Source organism: Ambystoma mexicanum, chromosome 11 (genome assembly GCF_040938575.1).
Source record: "Ambystoma mexicanum isolate Mex_15411 chromosome 11, UKY_AmexF1_1, whole genome shotgun sequence".
Lineage (NCBI taxonomy): Eukaryota > Metazoa > Chordata > Amphibia > Caudata > Ambystomatidae > Ambystoma > Ambystoma mexicanum.
Genome location: NC_090934.1, coordinates 396,345,611 through 396,368,079, shown reverse-complemented (window position 1 = coordinate 396,368,079; position 22,469 = coordinate 396,345,611). Strand labels below are relative to the sequence as shown.

Genomic DNA, 22,469 nt, shown 5'->3' with positions numbered 1-22,469 from the left:
GCTTATTCCATGAAATATTCTATTCTATTGCAATGGACAAATATTCAATGTGGTATTTTTCAAGATGAAAATACTTGAAACGTTAGACAATGGTGAAGTCATTGGGCAAAATTAACATTACAATGGCCGGTACAATTGGCGGGAATAGTAAAACAAAATTGAGATCGGCAGTAGATGAATATATAGAAGGAAATTTGGTGACTACCACCCTTACCTGGACGAACAAACAAGCCAATTCAGCAAGCAGGGGAGCAACTATCCAGGGAACAAGTTGCACGACGAACAGATACCTTACTGAGTACAGAGATGTACTCCTGTTAAATGTCAAGGTGCTTATAGAGGATTAGAAAAGAGGGTGTGTATGTGAATGTGTGACGTGTTTGTTGCGTGGTCTTGCAGGGGGGAGTTTGGAGACACTGGGTCTGGGGAGGCCATGAGCACAATGGTCACTGTGCAGAAGATCCCTTTTGAAGTGTACATGAGTGTTTGCCACCTTGGCCGTTCACACCCACCCAGCCCCCTTGCTTGCGCATGGCCACAGGTGTGAAATGCCATTGATATTGGAGGGGGAAGGGTTTGGCATTGGCAGAGCGGAAAAGGGCCGGAACACTGCTGAAGGGAGACACACTTGTGTGGATTGCAAGGGCGGGTTCTTGCAGAGGGGGAGTCTGGAGACACTGGGTCTGGGGAGGCCATGAGAACAATGGTCACCGTTGTTGGTAAGGCGACGATCCTTGCCCCCGACCCTTGTGTCAACCTAGAAACTTACCATGCGTAATAACCAAGGGGGGCTAGGCATAGCCACCCCTTGCGGCATTCTGTTGCACCACAGCCCATAGAAAATAAACAGTACTTTATAGCCCCCAGCTCAGCCATAAGAAACCATTTGTGAACTAGTCCAAACACCATCTTTTCTACCAGGCCTGAAAAACAATCTATGTATAAATGCAGCTCTCGTCCATCATCCGCAGCAACTCGCACAGCCAGCCCACACCATCGCCTCCCCCTTGCCAGCTCTGCGCAAGCCCTGTTTTCACGGAAGCCGGCCATGCCTTGTTACAATCCTGTGGTATGATTTCCGAAATGAAGTGCTCTGTGAAGAGCGTGCGACAGTGAATAGTCATAAGCCAAGTGTCCATTCATCTCCACTAAACTTCCCGTGCCCTCCCAACCACCGTCCCCAACAGTCCAGAGCCCCCCATCTCCGACCCACCCCCAACCCCCCAGTTCCTTTTGATGGCGACACCGAACTTACCCTCCAGCGCACCATCACTCACGGACCCGCAACACAGCCCTAATCCTGTTAGGCAATATATTTTCCGAAAGAACAACAAACGTCTTTTTTATGAGGACCCAAATGGGCCAGATGGCAAATCAAACCTTTGGGGTCTGCACATGGGTGAAGAGTTTGCGGTATCAAAACAAATCCAAAAGGGTATAGGTTAGAATGCCAATATATTAGCCCATGCAACCAGAATAGACCTATTCATGCTGGATTTTATGTGTGCCATTATTTCTGCATTATCAGATCCTGTTTGTTTGTTTTAGTTAGAAAGATGCATGCTCCCTTGCCCGGACCTTCACACCATGGAGATGAGCCCAGCGGACACACGTGTGCCAAGAGCAACAGAGACACGGCGGCCAATTACCAGCTTGTTTCCCATATAGTATCAACTTTTCCATAGGCCCCTCACTGATGCAATGCTAGAATGTGCACCCTATTCTTGATGTCATCAGTGATGCTGGTACATTGATACTGGAGGGGCGATGGATGGGCATGAGGTCAGCGCAAAAAGCCCGGAACACTGCTGAAGGGAGACCCAAAAGCGGGGTCTTGCAGAGGAGAGTCTGGAGACACTGGGTCTGGGGAGCCAATGAGAACAATGGTCACCGTGCAGAAGATCGCTTTTGAAGTGTACATGGTGTTCGGCACCTTGGCCGTTCCCACCCACCCAGTACTGGAGTGGGGTATAATGGAAGGGGGATGGCTCGTTACGGGCGGTGTGAGCACAAAAAGGCACCAACCATTATTTCATGTCCCTCAGAAACGAGAGAGCGTGTTCTTGATTCACTGAACAATTGAAACAACTGTTCGTATATGCCCATTTGTATTTTATTTAGTTTGGTGATGTTTGCATAAACAAACTACAAATTGTATACTTGAGGTGGCAGCACAGTGTGCGAAAATCCCCAGCACTGTCCGTTGTCTCTGTGGAACTTTGCGCGAATGTCTCCAGCGCCACAGGCAGATATTACTCGTCGAATGCGGATTCCAAGCCTCCCATAACGCCACCTTGTAAATGAATGGTAGGCCACTAGCCTGTACCACATGTGGAAGAGAATCATACATACTGTAATTGAATTAACCATATAAGTGTTTCAGCCTTACTTGAAAATGCATCCTGAATTCTATGACATAGTTGACCTTAAAAACGTCACTTTATAAATGAACCTGGACTTTGGAGTCTAGACACATTGCAAGAGTGAACACCCATTCAATCCATAACGGTTTAGGCCACAGACGAATATTGTTTCTTAGTTGAAAGTGAAACACACGTAAGCGATGAACACTGCGCTTTTCAAAAATATAGAGAAATATGTCCAATTTGAAGACTAAATTCATTTGTCGGTGATCGATCAAAGTGACGACATTGTAGGGTACAAACATGAAATATTATTCGTCTCAGTTCTCAGTGGTCAAAATGACATCACACCTAGAGCACACTTACTCGTTACTTGGATTGTGAAGGCGAACTGTTGCGCCAAGGTCGTGCATAAGCGCAATCATAATCCTCAACACGAACCTTGTGAGGCAGGCTGCCTTGAAGTCATGCAGCTCGGTAACGCATAGCGGTGGTGTCTTCTTCTGATATGTACGCCAAGCATCCAGAGTTTTCTTTGCAGCAGCAGTTCTCCACCTCGGTTGGCATAACCTCGCAGCAATTGCAGGTACACCAGGTGGAAACGTCTTCCATGCAACTAGGCTCAGGCTCATGCTCATGCTCCAGTGATTCATCCTCCCAACTATTGTTCGATTTCCCCATTATTTCCGCACCTTTCTCTTTCAATTACTTCCTCCTCGGAATAGTCAGACTTGTACTGGTAGGGCTGTATTGCTGCCATTATACGACAAATGTTTAAATAAAACGCAAGTAACGATTGAAATCCGTAGTAATGCTAGTCCAAGTATCTGTTCGCATGGGCTTTGTGCTAAGAAAGTAGCTGAACAGAGCAGAAACGAGACACAGGCAATCGGAAAAAAAAAGACAGTGAAACGATTGAAAAAGCAACTCTGATGTTGTCTGATGAGAAGGGGTCTGTTTATACTTATCGAGTAAAGAGGCGTCGGTCCATTTCCATGGAGACATGGCAATAGCTTGCGCACAGAGGACATTGACACAAGACATGCATTGGGTTTGTGAAAAGGGGTGTAAGCGTTCGGTGATGTCAGCTTCAGGGGCTGGGGATATGATTTAGTGCCGCAGGGTCAATTGAACTTAGGGCAATCGATCCACAGATAAGATTAGCACAAGATGGCCGCGCCCGGCTCCTTTTTTTCGCATATGTAAAAGTGAGAGTTAAGGTCGGATGCATGGGAACGATTTTTTACGATCGATCACCGTATGCTGAGAAACACATGCCCGAACGATCGGGACAATAATATTCTTGAGCGCACTATCCCTTTAATCACATGATCTGAAACCCATTCGCTCCCCCCACACGGATAAAAGCCAGAATATAGAGACACACTCTGAGGAAGATGGGACACGAGAAGGAGCAGATCTTCCGAGGCGAAGGCGAACCCATTGGAGCAGGACGACCGATTGAGGGACAAGAGCGAAGGGTAGGGAAACCCTGAAGATCCCTTCAGGAGGGCTTTGCGTCCGGGAAACCATGAAGGATACGTGGAGAAAGCCAAATCCCAGACCATAAGAAGCTTTCATTGTGTTTCAAGGATGTAAGCAACCCTCCTCGGTCAACGGCATAGTTGGGGAGGCGAGGCCAAGCCTGTGGTATCAACCTTTACTTGTGAATCAAAGCCGCAAAGACAAGAAAGGCATGCACACAACTGATTAGTTAGCGAAAGACATGAAAGGTTGGTTTGTGTCGAGGAAAGATTGAAGCTGCAGCAGTGTATCTCACGATTGACGGTTGCGAGCGTGCTGATGAGGCGCAAAAAGAAAGAAAACGTGTAGTGAACTTTAAAGGTTACTGATAACTGTGAAGCCAGTGATACAGAGTAGCGGAGTGGTCCGGCGAAAGGAAATAACCCACTTGAAAGTCTCCACAAAATGTTTGCTGTTATAAAGCGACAAAGCGAACAAACTATGAAATGATGGTCCAGATGAATCCCGTCAAAAGGGGAAGTTAAAAGCCGATTGCTTTAAGAGAGAGGTTTCTTTGAACTTTTCTGAGTGTGTTATGGAATTACCAAGACCAAGAGACACTGTTGCAAATAACACAAGGGAAAGCTGAATTGAAAGTCGAAGTGGTCCTGCGGAGGTGTATGAAAATGGCCTTGCACATTCGAAAGTCTTCAACATCAGTGAAAGGTACGAGCCCGACTGAGGGAGACCGGGAACAGGAAATAAGTTGGGGGAAGGGAACCCCTAACGAATGTGACTGAAGCTTGGGGAAGGGAACCCCTACAAGTTCTGTGATTGCGACATCTGAGCCAGCCTGAGGGAGATGTACGTGAACTGTTGATGTCTGGCGAGATCCGAGCCCGACAGAGGGAGACCTATGTGAACTTCTGTTGAACTGTGAAAGCACTTTTGGTGAATTGGAAGTAAGTGACTTTAACATGGAAGGCCAAGTGGGCTTCGACCCATGTTTTGAACTGCCTTTTTTTTTTTTAATGACCGGAGTCTGAGTGCTTTCCTATCTACGGGGGCCGCCTTAATCCGTGCTGTCCAACGTGGAGAGGAGAGCTGACTCAGCCACCTTGATCCCTTGTTATAACACTGACTTTCTTTTGCATACACATTCCCAGTTACAGAATGTTTGTATAAGAGATAGGGCAGGCATTGGGTTTTGTTAGTTTAGGTGATTTGATTTGACATAGACTGACTAGGACTGTGTTTTTCCAAACCTCAAGAATTTAAAGATTTTGAAACTTGTAGCTCTTCTGTCAGTGTCATACTTGATACCATGCCTCCCTTACACACTGCACTACATACCACTCTCAAAACCAATGCCTTACCTTCAATCTCGGTCTACTCCAACAGCCTACGACACCTCCTTCACCTGGTACACTGCTCGCTGGTCCCTTAGCGCCCCTCTTCTGCTCCCGAACTTAACCGAACACCTTCCAATTTCCTGTGTTTGCTGGACATATCTTGAAAAAGCCCAGCCTTCCTTCTTCCAACACTCTTCCTGGCTCTCATTGACCCTATTGTCACATGCTCCCCTTGGCCAATTTCTGGTTGTTCTTTTCACAGAGGCTTGATTAAACCGGTGCAAAGCTTCCAAAACCCCTCTTAGCTGTGCCCCCTTTTTTGTCTCAATTGGCAGGTTAGCAGCCAGGTGCTATGGCTGCTTGTTTTACTTATGGCTTCCTTCATGTGCTGGTGAATTTTGTTTCACATTCGGTTTGGGGAGAGTCTCTTAGGCGTCCTTGTAGCCCCTTCTCACTCTTGTTTGTGTTGCCCCCGAACCCCAATCCCCTGGGGTCTGTCTGAGGTTGGTAGTTTGGTTATTTGGTGTCATCTGTTTCTAATTAACAATCGCCATCCATTTCATTTCTGTTCTCGATTCCATTCCCCTGGGTCCGTTCCGGGTATTCTTAGTTGCCCTCAGGTACATACTCGGAGTTGTCCTTCTGAAACATCCAAAAGAGAACTCTGTCCGGAAGAGAGGTTGGCAGGCATTGTGGAAGGGACATTGGTACCAGCATTCATGCACAATTTAAACTCTGCAGGGGGTAAGGGCTGGAGGCCTTCCAACTCAGTCACCCGCCTCTAGGAAAGGAATGGCTCTGGATACGTGTTGATAGGCCACCGTCCCCAGGTAAGGAGGGCCATTGTCCCCTCTCCACCCCTCCCTCCCCCCCCATAGGACAATAACACTGACCCAGTAACAACACATCTGGATTAAGGTACAATGTTTCCATTCAATTATGAGTGCTAATCATTCCGATGACTCAATTAATTCTGTCATGTTATCTTTAAATAGTCTTCTTTATATACATCCTTGTGGATCCCAAAGGGTACATGTCTACTTTTGTGCTCTACTAGCACAGTGCCTCTTTCATATCATTTTGTTTGAATCCTGTGAGTAGGCCAGTGTTGTTGGGGGAGGGAGGGGAATGCTTCAGGAAACTATTCTTGAAAGTTCTGAGTGCTATACGTGTCTTCCTAACTACAGTGAGAATAGATCATGCCTCACCTGGATAGTTTGACCTTGATGGCTGCTTGGTCACCACAACCTATAACAGCTGATGCATTCTTTTCCAAAGGCACTTTGCATACAGTGGCCCTGTTCTGTTATTTCTGTGAGACCACGTAAGTGGTCTGTTTGATGCTGGCTTTGTCTAGGCCTCCCAGGCTGCCATCAAAATTGTACAGGTGCACATCTCGGTCTGAGCGTATATGTCGTGCCTGAATCTAACTGGATCTTGATTTGTTTTGTTGTCGATTTGGACCTTACTCCAATGCCCTCTTATTTTGTTGGGCCTTATGGTCAATAAGTAGTCATGAGTATTCCAACCCATCAGCTACAAGGATGTATCTTAATTATGCTCTTCCTTGCCCCTTGCAGCACACTTATTCATGGTGCCCCCTTGTACTGCAACTGAGACAGTCTTCCCTGAAAACTGGGCATTTCCTCTCGTCAGCATGCCTGTTGTAGCCACATCTGTTGCATCATATGTTGTGTTTGAACATAGTATTTTGTCTTCCTTCTCATTCCCCATTATATTTTTCCCAAGTGACTTTGTTTCCACTGGACTGCTTGCTAAAAACTGTGTGGTACTGTGGCACAGCAGGGTTACAGAGATAAGGAAGGCTAACTTCCTGTTCTTCTGAATCTTTAGCCGATACTTATTGGAGTGGATCCAGACATGCTACTGTGGCTGGTTTGTCTCTTGGTTCCGGACAATCCTTGCACTTTTGGCCCCTAGCTTCATGGATGCCCACCTAGGCTATGACCATTTCTTACTCTAATGTGGGAGCCTTTGCTTGCAAGAGGCTTTGTTGTATGTTTGGTTAAGCCGAGTGTTGTGGCAGCTGGTATCTTGGGTCTGCTTTGAATACGTTGGTGAATTTGCAAGTGGCCATCTCATTGCCAATATGTAAATAACAGGTCACTGAAAATGGGGAAATATCTTGAGTTTAATCCAAGAGCCACAGGGAGCTGCTGCAACCACTACAACTCGTAACTGAAAACATTCAAAAAGGTACACTCTAGAATGGAAGGTAATGTCAACATAGCATGTCATGCCATTGTGGATAGAAACCACAGCACACCTTTAGGGTTCAAGTACTTATTTTGAGAAAATACTCCTTTGTTCTAAAATAAGTTACTCTGTTTACATATCGCTGTGAGTGGTCTGGTTAGCTCCCCAATCCTAAAGAAGGCGAAGTAGTACAGCTCCTGGTCAACGTTTTTACAGCAGTGGGCTTCAGTTTGAAACATGGAATATGGTCATGCAAATTGATTTGACACTCAAGTAAATGGGACCGGGCAATCTGGAATGAAGGTATCAACAAGGATTGCTGGGAGTTCAGCAATGAATAGCAAAGGATCAGCTGCAAGAATTTCAATAACATCAGAAATGGGAACTAAACAAAGAGGTAATTGGGCTCATTTTCTCACGGTTCTATGAATTGCCGAATATTTTTTGCTGACTAGTTTTGCATATTTATTTTACTGGTTTTTCACTTTTTACTGCAAAAGCAGGGAGAGAGTGGGCCCTGCACCTTACCTTATTACCCAAACCCCCCCCACCCACATATATACCTTACCCCAACTTACCATCTGCATTTTCCAGCAAACAAGCCAGTGAAAATCCATTTGGCAAACTGCAGATCGGCAAAAGTGGGCTGTTCATAGGAACAATGATTTTATATATTTTAGCAACAGATGCAAACAAACTCACATTCCCTATGATTGTATCACAAGGGGATTGCATATGTACTTGTCTCTTGGTGGGTAGAGTCTGGAGTGCACTTTCCACTGGAAACCAGTTTGAAGACATCTGAGAGAGACTGTATGACTTGTCACTTGAAATCCCCTGAACAGAAGACCATAATAAAGATCAGATCTAGGAAAGAGCACATATACCTTTACATGTGACATTCTGCAGGCTTTTTGGAACCAAACCCATTGGCATCCAAAAAGCTTAACTCGTGTGGTATCCTCTTGAAATGTGCTTTGGAATTTCACAAATCCTGTTACATGCACCATTTTAATGGGTAATTCATTATATTTCTTAGAAATATTGATCTTATTCTCTGCTAGTTTGGGACACTTCATTTAAAAACTGTATTTAAAATGTGTTCTTTATTGGACGGGACGTTTAAATGCAACTCTGTTACATGTTCACATGGATTTTTGTCACTTGCTGTACTTTGGAAAAGAAAACCGACATCCTAATGTGTCTGAGATTGTGAAGCTTTACACTCGAAACGTCTCTTGGTGTAGTTCTCCAGAATAGGGTCTGGCATGGATTCACATGCTCATGAATATTCCCCGTCGTCAGGCTGGGAATCCTCGGTAAAGAAAAAATCAGTATCACTTTCGTTTCTGATCTGTCTTTCTTAGTAGTAACCAATCACTGGTCTCTGGTTCATACTGCCCCCAGCCAATGACTTCCCTCTCCCTAAGCCTCTTCCCCTGGCAGCCATTCTCAGCCATTCTCAGATTTACCGCACGTTCAAGTGTTGGGAGTGTTGGGAGTCCTCGTGCTATAGCTCTCGAGCTTTTACTGCATTTTGCGAATTTTCAAAGAGATTGTATCTCATTTTTCGGTCAATCGAGCCTCAAGCTCCACTGTTTCTACTTCCGATTAACTGGGACCCGTTTCGGATTTCTCTACGCCCCTCAAGGGCGATTTTTTTTTTTTTTTTTCTTTTTTTTTTCATCGAGTTTCTCTTCTCTGAGGCTTCCGGAAGATCTTTGTGTCCTACCCGCGTGGACATGGCCCAGGAAAAAGGAAATGCGATGCCCAGACACAAGCTCTACAGGAGCTGCCCTGGATGTGGACTACAGAATGTCTTCAAGGAGGATGAACGTTCTCGATGTCTCTACTGCCTTCATGAAGATAAAATGCACGTGGAGAAGGACTGTGTGTTTTGCAAGAACATGTCCGAGCGGACGATGAGGGATCGTCGTGTCTGCCTCACCAACTGGCTGGAGGGGAAGAGACCAGCAGCGGGTGAGAAAAATAAGGCGTCGGAGGTCTTCTAAGTCCTTTGAGGGGGCTACGGCGACAGGCTAAGCACCGCGAGTCCGCGGGCACCGGGAGCGCCGAACAGTCGGGCTCCTCGGCTGCCAGGCAGGGCGTTATTTCACCGACGCCATCAACCACGAGCCAATGCTCTGGCTCGGGGAAGAGGAAGTCGAAGAACCCGGGTAAGCTTCTGGAGAAGCCCCAGTCAATCCTGACGACAGCTGAGGGGGAGCGAGGCGGTGACCCTCCCCCCCAAGGTGAAGGCCTCGAGTGCCTCCAAGGTCGTGAAGGCCTTGATTGGTGGCCTTCACGGACACGGATACAGCCTCTGAAAAGGAACTGGCCGGAAAGGAGTTCGAGGAGGTCCGGTCCCACGGGATGGACCCCGAAGAGGCGGATGAGGAAAGCGACGTCGGTGGCGACAAGGAACACGTGGAAGCGCAGGATTCCACTCCCCAACCGTCGCGCCAGTCACAAACGGTCCCTGGGCCTCAAGACCATCCAGGGGCGATCTTGATGGCGATCCAGGCTTTGTGTACGGAGATAAGGACAAGGTTGCCCTTACCACCATTTGACGACCCAGCGGAGCCTGGACCGTCGGAGACCCTCCAAGGAAGCGGAGAAGAATTCATCCACCCCCTCCTTTCCAGCCCTCTCAGCCTGCACAGCCTTCTTCCCCGTCTCAGGAGCCAAGGGATGATACAGGAACAGAGACAGCCACGACGGGGACGGATGACGACGGTGGTGACGACGGGATGGACCTTCCATCACCACCTCCTCGGGCCTCCCTGCACGACGAGATTGGCTCGTTCCATGCCATGATCGCCAGGGCATCCAAGCTCTTCCAGCTCTGCCCCGTGGAAGAGAAGAAGGAAGGGTTCCTCTACCAATGACGGGAGGCCAAAAGGAAGACTGTCCTCTCGGTCCCATTGCTCGATGACATCTGGGACGAGGGGCTATTGCTCCTGAAAAATCCGTCCACAGCCCCTGCCAAGAGAGACCGGTACGAGAAGAAGTACCGGGTTCCGGATTCCGCCCCCATGTGTCTTGGGGCACAGCCTACCCTGGATTCGGTAGTCTCCGCGGCAGCCAAGAAGAAGGTGGTGGGAGCGGCGGTGTCAACTTCGACATCTCCGCCGGACGGCATAGGGAAAAAACTGGACGCCATGGGACGAGTCATCTCGTCGGCGGTGACTACCATTAAAGCGGCCAACGCCCTCGCGATTGTGGCCCGCTACGACAGGGAGCTATGGTTTAAGATCGCTCCCCTGCTGGATTTCCTCCCGGACGACAAGAGGGCTGAGGCCCTAGAGATTCTACAGGAGGGAGAGGTGGCGTCGGACCACGCCATAACGGTGGCCACGGACATTGCAGACACCGGCTTCCGTCAGATGGCTCAAGGCAACCGATTTCCGTCAAGACATGCAGACCAGGGTCCTGGACATGCCCTTCGACGGGAACAACCTGTTTGGCAGGGCAGTGGACGAGTCGCTGCAAGCCATCAAGGCTGACATGGAGACAGGTCGTGCCTTAGGCGTTCTCCAGCAACGACGGCCGCCCTTTCGGGGTTCCGGAGGCAAGCAAGGTGCCTCCAAGGGATTTGGCGGCAGCTCCTCAAAGTACCGCCAGGCGGCTCGGTCCTCATCGCAGGAGGCCTACAGAGGACACGGCAAGCAAGGAGGATCTTGTCGTCGCCAAGGAGGCCAGGGCGGCAAGGCCGCCGCCAAGCAGGATTGAACCGGCCGTGGTGTCGGGCCCCCACCTGAGCACCCCGGTGGGAGGCCGGCTGGCGAACTTAGTCAGCGTGTGGGAGGCCATCTCCACCGACCGTTGGGTGCTGGATGCGCTGGCCCGCGGGCACACACTGGAATTCCTAAGAAAGTGTCCTTGCATTCCACCTGTGGCCAGAAAGGAAAATCACGTCCCACAACTGCTACTGGAGGTACGAGCGATGCTAAAGAAAGGCGCCATCGAACTCGTCCCAAAGAGGCTCCGGGGCTCCGGAGTATACTCTCGGTACTTCCTCGTAAGGAAAAAGACCGGCGGTTGGCGACCCATCCTGGACCTTAGTCGTCTAAACAAGTACATCAGGTCCCAGAAGTTCCGGGTGGTTACCCTCCAGCACGTCCTGGGACAACTGGAGGAGGGCGACTTCCTATCGTCGCTGGACTTGTAGGACACCTACTTTCACATCCCAATCTTGAAAAAACATCGGAAATTTCTGCGATTCGTAGTCCAAGGACGGCACTACCAGTTCAAGGCCCTTCCCTTCGGACTGAAGTCGGCACACAGGGTGTTCAAGTGCCTGGCACCAGTGGCAGCGCAGCTGCGCCTACAGGGGATCCACGTCTACCCTTACCTGGACGACTGGCTCACCTGGGCAGAGTCAAGGGAGCTCGCCGTTGAACACACAAGGAAGACCGGCCAACTGCTCACGGATCTAGGATTTTAGATCAACTTCAAGAAATAACACCTAGCTCTCTCGCGAGTCGCCCTGTTCCTGGGAGCCAAGCTCGACACAGTGGCGCAACTAGCTTCTCCGTCAGAGGAGAGGACCAAGGCCCTCCTAGGCAAGGTGCAACGGCTGTCGACCGTAGGCGTGGCCAAGGTGAGGTCCGTCAAGTCCCTGCTCTGCATGATGTCCTCCTGCATTTACCTTGTGTGCCCTTGCAGACTACGGATGCGACCGCTGCAGGAGTTCCTCCACGCCCGTTGGATGCAAGCGACGGGCAGCTTCGAAGACAGGATCTCACTCAACGAGACCTTTCGGCAAGCGATCCGGTGGTGAGGCACCCACGTGCATCTGACGGCGGGTATGGACTTCCAGACGCCGGCCCATCAGGAGACGGTGATGACGGACGCCTCCCTGGAGGGATGGGGGGCTCATTCCGGAGATCTACACGCAAGAGGCCTTTGGCGGCAGGAGGAGAAGTCACTTCATATCAACGTCCTGGAGCTCTGAGCCGTGTTCTTGGCCCTCAGGACGTTCCTTCCGTCCCTCAAGGGCAAGGTGGTGAGGATCTTCACTGACAACACCACGACGATGTTTGACATCCGGAAGCAGGGAGGCACCAGATCCCCAGCCCTATCCAAGGAGGCCCAGGATCTGTGGCATTGGGCTGTCGCCCAAGGGATGTTTCTGGTACCCTTCCACCTGGCAGGAATTAAAAACACCATCTCCGACACACTCAGCAGGGAGCTGCGCTCGTTCCACGAGTGTGAACTGTGGCAGGATCAAGTGGACCGCCTCTTCCGACAATGGGGCAATCCCCAGATCGACCTGTTCGCGACAGCGGTGAACACCAAGTGCCAGTGGTTCGCCAGCAGGTTTCCCCAGCCGGGGAGCATGGGCGATGCCTTCTCGTTCCCCTGGGACGGCCTGTTACTGTATGCGTTGCCTCCGTTGCCGTTGCTGCTGCGACTCATCAACCAACTGAAACGGTCCCTGTGCAGGATGATCCTCGTCGCGCCGGCGTGGCCGAGGCAGATCTGGTTCCCGGATCTTCTGGACATGTCAGCGTCCCCCCCCAGTCAAACTGCCGATGGACGCGGATCTCCTAATCGGAGAAGGAGGCGCCATTCTTCACCACGACCCGGCATCGCTGAACTTGCAAGCCTGGCTCCTGCAGCGCTAGAGTTTGGAGGGTACGATATTCCGGCGGACTGCAAGGAGGTACTTGCAAAGGCCAGGGTGCCCTCGACTCTCAGATGTTATGGACACAAATGGAAGAGGTTCTCTGTCTGGTGCCCTGCACAGAAGATTAACCCTCTGCGGATTACGGCCCCTCAGGTGCTGCCGTACCTACTATCGCTGGCCAAGGCGGGGCTGGCGCACACCTCCATCAAGATCCATCTAGCGGCGATCTCCCACTACTCCAGGACCCCGGGGCGATCTTCCCTCTGGTCCCATCGACTGGTGAAAGAGTTTATGAAGGGACTGTTCCGGTCATTCACGCCGGTAAAGGCTCCGGCCCCGGCGTGGGAGCTCAACGTGGTGCTGTTCATGCTCATGGGGCCATCATTCGGGCCGCTGCATTCGGCACCGTTGAAATTCCTGTCGTGGAAAAGAGTGTTTTTTGTGGCCATCACCTCCGCACGATGAGTGGGGGAGATCCAGGCCCTCTCCTATAAACCTCCATACTTGACTTTTCACGATACAAGGGTGGTTCTGAGGACACACCCCTCCTTCATGCCCAAGGTGCCGTTGGACTTCTATCTCAATGAGCCCTTGGTGTTGCCAGTTTTCTTCCCGTCGCCAGCCGCGAGGACTTTGCACTCGCTGGATGTAGCTAGAGCACTGAAGTTCTACGTGGACCGCACGAAGAGTTTTCGGAAGACGACACAGCTTTTTGTGAACTTTGGACCTATGAACCAAGGGAAGGCCCTCTCGAAGGCTTCTATTTCCAGATGGCTCTCCGGCTGCATCATGCACTGTCACCGGTTGGCAAACTGACCATTTGCCCGGCCGTCCGAGGGCCCATTCGACAAGAGCGATCGCTGCTACTACGGCATTCCTTTCTGGTGTGCCCCTGCTGGACATCTGCAGGACTGCTACGTGGAGGTTGACGCACACCTTCACGAGATTCTACTGCGTTCACCCGGGATTCCAGGGAGGAGTCCAGGGTTGGCCAAGCAGTGCTGCACAACCTATTCACCTGAAGGTGGGCCTGGTGAGGAGGTAAGAGTTGCTTAATGTTGAGTTTATGTAATGCTTGATGTTGAGCCTTGCCACCTCCCGTGGTTGCATGTGTTTACTGCTATGTATTCTTATATTCATGAGCATGTGAATCTGTGCCAGACCCCATGCTGGAGAAGAAGCAAGTTACTTACCTGTAACTGTTGTTCTCCAGCATGGGTCAGGCATGGATTCACATGCGAACCCTCCCTCCTACCCCTCTGCGGCTCTTCACTTGGTCATACTGCCACTTTACGTGCTACCAAATCTGAGGATGGCTGCCAGGGTAGGGGCTTGGGGCGAGGGCAGTCATTGGCTGCGACAGTATGACCAAGAGACCAGTGATTGGTTACTACTAAGAAAGACAGATCAGAAACGAAACTGATGTTGATTTTTTCTTTACTGAGGATTCCCAGCCTGACGACGGGGAATATTCATGAGCATGTGAATCCATGCCAGACCCACGCTGGAGAACAGTTACAGGTAAGTAACTTGTTCCTGAACTCCATTATTTCTTTACAGCAATTGGAGGCATGGCAGGGCAGCTTTGAGTTTGCTGCACATGTTTGAGCAGTGACCATTGTGAGAATGCATCAACACACACATTTGAGGAGTTAGAGGTTTAGAATTGGGGGTACACGTTTATTGCATTGCACGGGTGTGAGCAGTCGGCGATGCAAGAGATTAACCCCTTAAGTGCCAAGGACAAGTATGCTCGTCCTTTTTGCATAGACTTGCATAATAGCCTTGCACTTTAGAAGAACCATCCCAATTTGCACCACGTAGATTGCTAACCAAGTGTTGATGGTATCGCTATGACTCATAAGATTCTTGAATGAGAAAAGACGGTCCTTTTCACTGTATTGTGATATTTAGAAAACGAGACTCTTATTCTTGTGATACAAATTTCTCTCAGGCCATGATTTGCAGTCATTAAGTACAGCTGAATCAGACATTTTCTTTTTTATGTGTAAATATCTTCTTGAAAAATAGTCTGTCAAAAACATGAAGATGGATGCTGTCCTGTTCACGGATCAATTGGACACTGGACGATAGGTAAAGAGTATGCATGGTTTACACAGAGTATGGGTTACAAGTCACCCTGCCTGTGATCAGGGAAATGAAGAATCGTAGCCGCTATGTGTGAGAAATGTGGAAACCTGAATCCTAACTCAATACAAGAATAAGGGAATTCAATAATTTGTAAGTATTACATTGCAGTGAAATTGACTATCTTTTTTCATACAACAATTTTAATAGACAGCGGGATACAATCAACTCTTGCTTTGAAATTTGGTACAAGCCTTGGCTCAGGCTGTTTTGTTTTGCATGCGGAATATGCAGTGTTCTACATCTTTGGATTGTAAACACTAATTGAAGCCCACTACTGCAAGTTTCCTCAAATTGCATAACTTGAACGTGCTTCAAGCACATACTGGTGCATGCTAAATGAGTACTAACAAACAGTAATGCATATTAACCATGCAGCAATCCATGTGAACGTGTCAATAACCTTCTGTTTTCCCTCGTTTTTGCCTTCCTTTCGCCTGCCACTCCACCTTCTTATTGCATATTCTTTCTTTCCCTACTCTTAATCTCTCTCTCTCTGCCTCGTTCCAGAGACACTATGTGGAGGATCTTTACAGGTTCCCTCCAGGTGGAGGAGAAATCCAGCGTGCCCTTGCATGACCTTCGAGAGATAGAGGCTTGGATCTACCGCCTGCTGCGTTCGCCTGTTCCTGTGTCTGGTCAGAAGCGGGTAGATGTAGAGATCCTACCGCAGGAACTTCAGCCAGCTTTAACTTTTGCCCTTCCTGAGCCATCGCGTTTCTCCCTGGTGGATTTCCCATTGCATCTTCCCTTGGAGCTACTAGGTGTGGACGCCTGCTTGCAGGTTCTCTCCTGTATTCTCCTTGAGCATAAGGTGAGTAGGAGTGAGATGGCAATGTGTGCTGCTTGTATCTGCATTTCAAATACTGTCACTTGTACTTATTAACCGTTTGCCAGTACGTATTATGGTCCCAAAGCTCACTCATGATTTTCCTTTGGAGTTTGCACACCAAAACCTCCTAACATTTGCAGTTGCCCCCTGTAATCTCCATCTAACCCCACATGGTCAGCTAGGGTCCCTTTAATGCTGACACTATTTCCAAATCAGAAAGTAGAAGCCCTGCTATGAAAACACAGCTGCTTAATCAAATAAGACTCACCTGCATGTCCTTGCATATGGTGCAGAGTGAAGCCACGGAATAGGCGATTGACTAACTTCTCACCAAGTGAATTTTGTCTTCAAGACCATCCGATTTTAACATCATTAGGAGGGACGGTATATTTCCATTCCTTTTTCTCCAGACCAACCCCTCTTTGTCAAAGGCTTTCTGGACTATGTGACCAAGTGCTGACATATAACACCAAAGACGTTTATACCTTCTAATCTTCACTTGGGTGCTATCATCAATGGAGGGAAGTCACAGGCTAGGCAAGGTTCTATGCTTCTGTGAGGGGTCAGAAATGCCTCTCTGACCCTGCTCTAAGAGGAACTTCCCTACCAAAAACTGAGGATCTGTCTTTGTCAGGATGCCGGAAATCAAAACCGTCCTTGTGTCCAAACGTTCTATCCTGACCTTCACAATATAAACTAAATAATAAGATGAGAAGGGAAATGTCTTTAACCTGTTTTGTAAAAAAAAAAGTGTTCATAAATGAAAATATAAGCGCCCCAACATAAAGGTTCTCCAAGGTAACAGAACCTTGGCTCCAGAGGGTGCCTCCCTTCCCCTGGATTCTTCAATGGGATGGCAATGTTTCTTGGTCTAACAGTTCTGTGTCTTTTCTAGGTACAAAGCCGTTTAACCTTTTAGTTTCCTTCTTTAAAAAGTTCCTTTTAAACACAAAATTTACAAAGTTACGAGCCTTTGCTCCAGAGGTTTACTCCCTTCCCCTGGATTCTTCTCCAACCTCAATCACTCTTGTGATTGCCTGGTCTACTTCATTACAAGGACGACTTATACTTCTGATGACTACCTGGCAGACTCCCCTGCCAGGAGTTCTTGTAGTCATAAACAACTATTTCTTGTTTACTTCCACAATCTTTCTTCAACAGATAGTCCTTTCTTGGGACTTCTTTGTAGATTTGCAGTTGCCTGATATACTCACCTGTCGGGACATCTCATGCACTTCCACTTGCCTAGTATACTTTCCTGACAGGACCCGTCATGTACTTGTAACTGCCTGGTTTACTCGACTGCCACTTTGCATTCACAATTCAATTGCATCTTTTCCTCGGTTCGGTTTGTTTAGTTCTTTCAATGTTCACTTTCACTTTTCCCCATATCTTCATTCCATGCATTCATACATTGTTGGGGGTTGTATTTGTATTCTTCTTTTTTTTACTCGCAATCTTGTTGTTTGTCTTTGCGTATTTACAAAGTTCAAATTGTGTTTGGCGCAGTCGCTCAAATGCCCCAGGGTCTCCACTTCGCTTGGGCTGCCTCACCGGCTCTGTGTGGCATATTCGGTCCAGTTAGCAAGTACGCGGCATAACTCTGCCACTTGCCATCCACTCTGGACCGCTTTGACGTCCCTCTGACATCTCCTGCAGCTCTGTTCCTGCACGCCTGCTTGCCAACAGGTCCCGATAAAGGTAACACTGCTTCCTCCAGCTGCTGAACGCCCAGGAATCGTCTTGTGATTCCTGGCGTTTCTGCTGCCCTGCTTGCTCTCGCAATGATTCGTTCCCTATTTGCGGGCAAGCCCCTTGGCTTGGCCACAACGGCTCATGCCTCCAGCTTCCACATGCCTCCAAGGGAGATGCAACGTCTTCTCCTGAGCCGCCTCTCATTAGTTTGGTTTCCATTTTTAAATTTCCCACGCACAGGAGCTTTCACAAAACAACTAGCACACTCATTGAGCTTGCAGCTTCATCCTCCTTGTCTCAGTACTTGGGTGGTTGTGGGAATTGGAGTCCACCGACATCAACTGATGCATAATACTTGGAGAGTCTTTCTCAATGATTCTATATGAAAGGGAATTAGAACTGAAAAACATTTTCTTGGAGCTTTTAGTTTTCAGATCATGGATAAAAGTCTGGCCTGAAGGGTGTTGGGAAAAGGTTTCTTTATTCACCCTAAAAGGTGGGGGGAGACAGTTGTATGACAATAGGCTATTAGGGTTTTAGGTATAAGGGGGTCTTTTCCATTGAATTCATGACTCTTCCTTGATTCATGTATGGTTTACTTCATCTTGAAATACTCCTCTTTCAATGAGGTCTCTCCCTTGAAGGACATACAAGCCTTCTGAACCTAAGCCAGTGCCCGTGGATTTCTAGCAGCATGCCCATTTATGTCCTCTGTTCTTCTCTGTTCTGCAGCCACACGAGTTCCTTCAAGGGTCTTTTTTCAAGCGCTACTCTGCCGATATGCCTGCAAGGGCTTTGACAGCAGAAATTGCCACTGGAGCGTGTCAGTCCCAAGGAAGCCAGTCATGAGAAACCAGAGGCCATGGATAACTAAGTTAGGAAAAGGACATAGTAACATGAAATCTAAAGAAGAGCAATCCTTCCCTGGAGTCTTTGTACTATATTATATTATTGCCACCTGTAGGATGGCAAGGAGATGGCAAATTGTAGCACAGAATTAATTGCTTATTCAAATTGCAGCAACCAGAATATAATCATGAAAGGAGAGAACGTGTGGTATTTGATAGGGAGGCTTGTGGAAGTACCAAGATTGCTGAAAATATCAAAACACAAAGTACACTCAATGGAAATACATGAGCAGATCAACTGCAGTTTCTGACAACTTTAAACATGGGTTGCTTTTAAGGGGCTTGGAAAACAAATATTCAAAAAGGTAATTATTACATTCCGTTACAGGGCACAGTAGACTTTCTGCCAAACTCAAACAGTAAGTAGTACATTGGCCTCAAATCTGCAATCACTAACAAGCAGGCTCTTCTCATTCTTTTTCTGTGCACTCAACGCACTGTTTTCGTATGACATTTGCTTTTTGTGAATTGTCACCTGTGGGAGGCAGACCTGTGGACCCCACAAGGTATGCTTCTACTGTCTTGGGGCACAGCGTAACACTAAGTATTGTTGCTCCTGCCAGTCTATGCACTTTAAGACCCTATGGGGATGTGCCATCAAATTCTACACCTTCCTCCCTAAAGGCAGGGAAGCAAACCCAGTCAAAGTCCCTGCATATAGACCTTTCAATAAGGCTCAGGGCCTTGAGTAGCAGCTGGTTGAAGACCGCTCTTTGGATACTGATTTAAGGACAAGAAGAAACAACCATGCAAGTGGTCATACTCTTAAAATGACACCTCGAAGTGAAGTTGCCACTTCAGAGGATTCCCCACCCAATCTTCTGTTCCCAACTAGCTCATTCGCTTTAGGGCAGTGGGGTGCTTTCGGGCGTCAAATGATTGGCAACTTTGCTAAGGCCCCAGAAGCAGTGGCTTCGGCCCACTGCACTTCCTGAAGCTAGCAGAGGCATCTCTTCAGCCCACAACATCACATCTTTTGGCTTGGTTACAGCCCCAGCTGTGGAGACAGCCCCCTTTAGCAGTGCTAGTCTCCAAATACTAGCATGATGTCTAAGCATCAGCGCCGGTTTCCTTGGCTTTGATGCCGAAAAGTGCCCAACGCCTTATTTTATTTTGTCCCGGTTTCCCGATGTCAATTCATATCAAAGATGGGTTATCGCTTTGAGGTGGACAGTGATCTATTCCTTGGGGGTTGAAACCCTTCTACTCTAGTGAAATGGCAGACTACTGAGAAATTCTATGGCCCGATAAGGACCCGATTACATCAGCCTCAGGCTTGAAGGATGCCAGTGTGTTAGATACTTCACTGAAACTGGAGTTCGTGCAGGCCTCTGATTTTGAAAAACAACATATACCTTTTTAAAATACCATTGCCATGGCTGTGGTGACCTTTGGGCTATCTGTGACTATGAGGCATGTGGAGGCCTTTAACCTGGTTCTGTCTTTTTTCCACTTTTTGAAGGCCGCCCATATAGAAGACCGATTTATTTCGGTCGATATTGTGCAGCCCTCAAAAAGCCAAAAAACACATAGCTAAGGTGTATGTGTTTTTTTAAAAATTATTATTATTATTATTATTTATTGTATTTTTTTTAATTCAGGGATTTTCACCCGCCGCCCTCCTACCCTCCCTACTACCCCACTCCCACCACATACACAGTTTCATTTCGCCGCCCCCACGCGCACTTGTGTGCGTCGCAGGGGCTGACAGTTCCATTTAGAAAGACTACTCTGTGCGGTCACAGAGCAGTCTTTCTAAATTGATTTATTTTTTTGTTGTATTTTTTTTGTTTTTTTTAATATTTATTTTTTAATCGGTTTTGTAAACGATTATTTGACTTAATACCTTTTAATCTAGCGGTTGCTGCCCATGTTATGGCTGAAACCTGCTTCGGCTCCAGTTGTGGACCGGGACCTTGCCAAGAAGCATTGTCCAACTTCCCCTAATCCAGAGTTTTTGGCCTTGCACTCTCCGCCTGATGCAAGCCTCCACTCGAGGGTTGAAGTGTCACCATTTTCTATTTGCCCCTCTGTGAGAGCAAGAAATGTGACCCCAAGGGATGATGAATTGTGTGCTTCCAGCAGCATACCTTTGAGTGCCAGAAATGCCACTTTGCCCTGACCCAGGTACACCCACACCCTGTGGAGTGTGATATCTGAGGCTATGAAAACATCCCTAATGCAGGATATGAAGGATGGGTTTACCTCTGCTGGAGGATAAATTAGGTAGTACAATGGATACTGAAGTCTGTCCGGAAATTGCATGCTGTGTGTAGCTTGTGGTCAAGTTGAGGGAACTGCCCTGTGACTTCATTTTAGAGTTAGTACTTAGGATTCTGGGTTTGCCCTAGATACCCAGAGAAAACACTTTAATGTGTCATTTGAAGACACAAACCTGTTTGGGATTAAGGCTGAGTCCCTATAAACTCAAAGCATCCAAAGCCATGGCCAAGTCCTTGGGTGTAGCTGTCTAACCGCCCAAGTAGTGATTCCCTCTCCAGGGTAGAGGAATAGGTACCCAGAGAGGTAGTGTAGGTGCTTCCACCATCCCCTCCAAAACCTCTTTGAGTGGAAGTTTTTTCACCCTGCTCTAGCAGAAGGGAGTTTGTTCCTGTATGCCAGGTAGAAGCAGTGCAGTACCTTTGATACTTGGACCTTACTGGCCGTGTTCCCCTCCTCTGGACTCCAGCGCCATAGAGCTGGAGCCTGCCTCCGAGAGGGAGGGGTTGGGTTGATATTCATTTAAATTTTTTGTATTGAATGAGGACAGGGCCCTGTGTCGAGTCCTCATTCTGCAGTTGATGAATGTGTACCTCTGCATGGACAAATTCAAAATGCCCATCTTAGTCCAGATTTTCCAGGCCATCGAACTGCAGGACTGGCTAGTGTTACAAAAGTGCTAGCACATCTACTTCCTGTTTACGCAAGTACCTGAGGTTTGTAGTTGGGCACATGTATTCCCCGTTCAGGGTCCTGCCCTGCCTCCCCTCTGTCCCATGCTCTTCACCTAGTTGTTGATTGTGATGGTTGCTAATCTCAGAAAGAACCAGATTAATTTATTTCTTTAACTGGACGACTGACTCATACAAGCTTGCACCCCAGATCTGGTGTTAGCCCACCTGCTGTGCACTTGCCAGCTAATGGATTGCTTGGCATTCTCCCTGATCTTTAAGAAGCACCAATTTCTGCCAACGCAGCCACACAAGTTCATATAGGTAGTTCTCGACATGCGTTTGAGCAGGGCCTTTGCTTCCGAACAATGGTTTGCAAACATTTTGCAGATAGCACGTGTTTTCCATGGGGGGGGGGCGGGGTGGTACCATTGTTCTAGTGGTAAAGACCTCTAGTTATGTTTCTCGCTGCTAGCAAGTGAACACCATAATGCTTTAGGGGAAGTTTACAAAACGTTTTTTTCAACATGGTAGGAAGGTTGTACCATGTGAACTATCAAACCAGCATAGGTGATCTACTACCACTTGATAAGAACTTCTGGAGATTTGGCAGTTCTGGTGTTGAGACAAACACGTCACTGTTCCCCTTGAAGATATCTGCTCTTTTGAATAGGTTGTGTCCTTCCACATATTCCTTATCTTTGATAAATCCACTTCCAACTGGCCTCGGAAAAAAAATTCCCAGTAGAGGGTGCTGCGTGTCGACATCCCTCGAAGGCCTCTGTATCAGCGCCGACGTCATCATAGGTATATACAGTCTCGCGCAGCGTCCGTTGTTCAGTTGTGTTTTTCCGCGCTTTGCAAACCTCGGAGACGCAAAGCTCAGTTCCTCAGTGAATCTTTCCTAAACTTCGATTTTCTTGAAAAATTCTTCAAATCTACGATGCATCTTCGCCGCATCATCGAC

The 22,469-nt window shown here is 48.1% G+C and overlaps 1 protein-coding gene across 42 annotated transcripts in view; it reads left to right on the top strand.

Moving 5' to 3' along the window:
• MADD (MAP kinase activating death domain) overlaps nucleotides 1-22,469 on the top strand; it is a 2,081,072-nt gene that overhangs the window by 243,402 nt on the left and 1,815,201 nt on the right. For all 42 annotated transcript variants that reach the window (XM_069623145.1, XM_069623139.1, XM_069623144.1 and 39 more), the window contains one exon: nucleotides 15,687-15,990. In XM_069623145.1, the coding sequence (XP_069479246.1) occupies nucleotides 15,687-15,990 (304 nt within the window). The remainder of the gene's footprint in view (nucleotides 1-15,686; nucleotides 15,991-22,469) is intronic.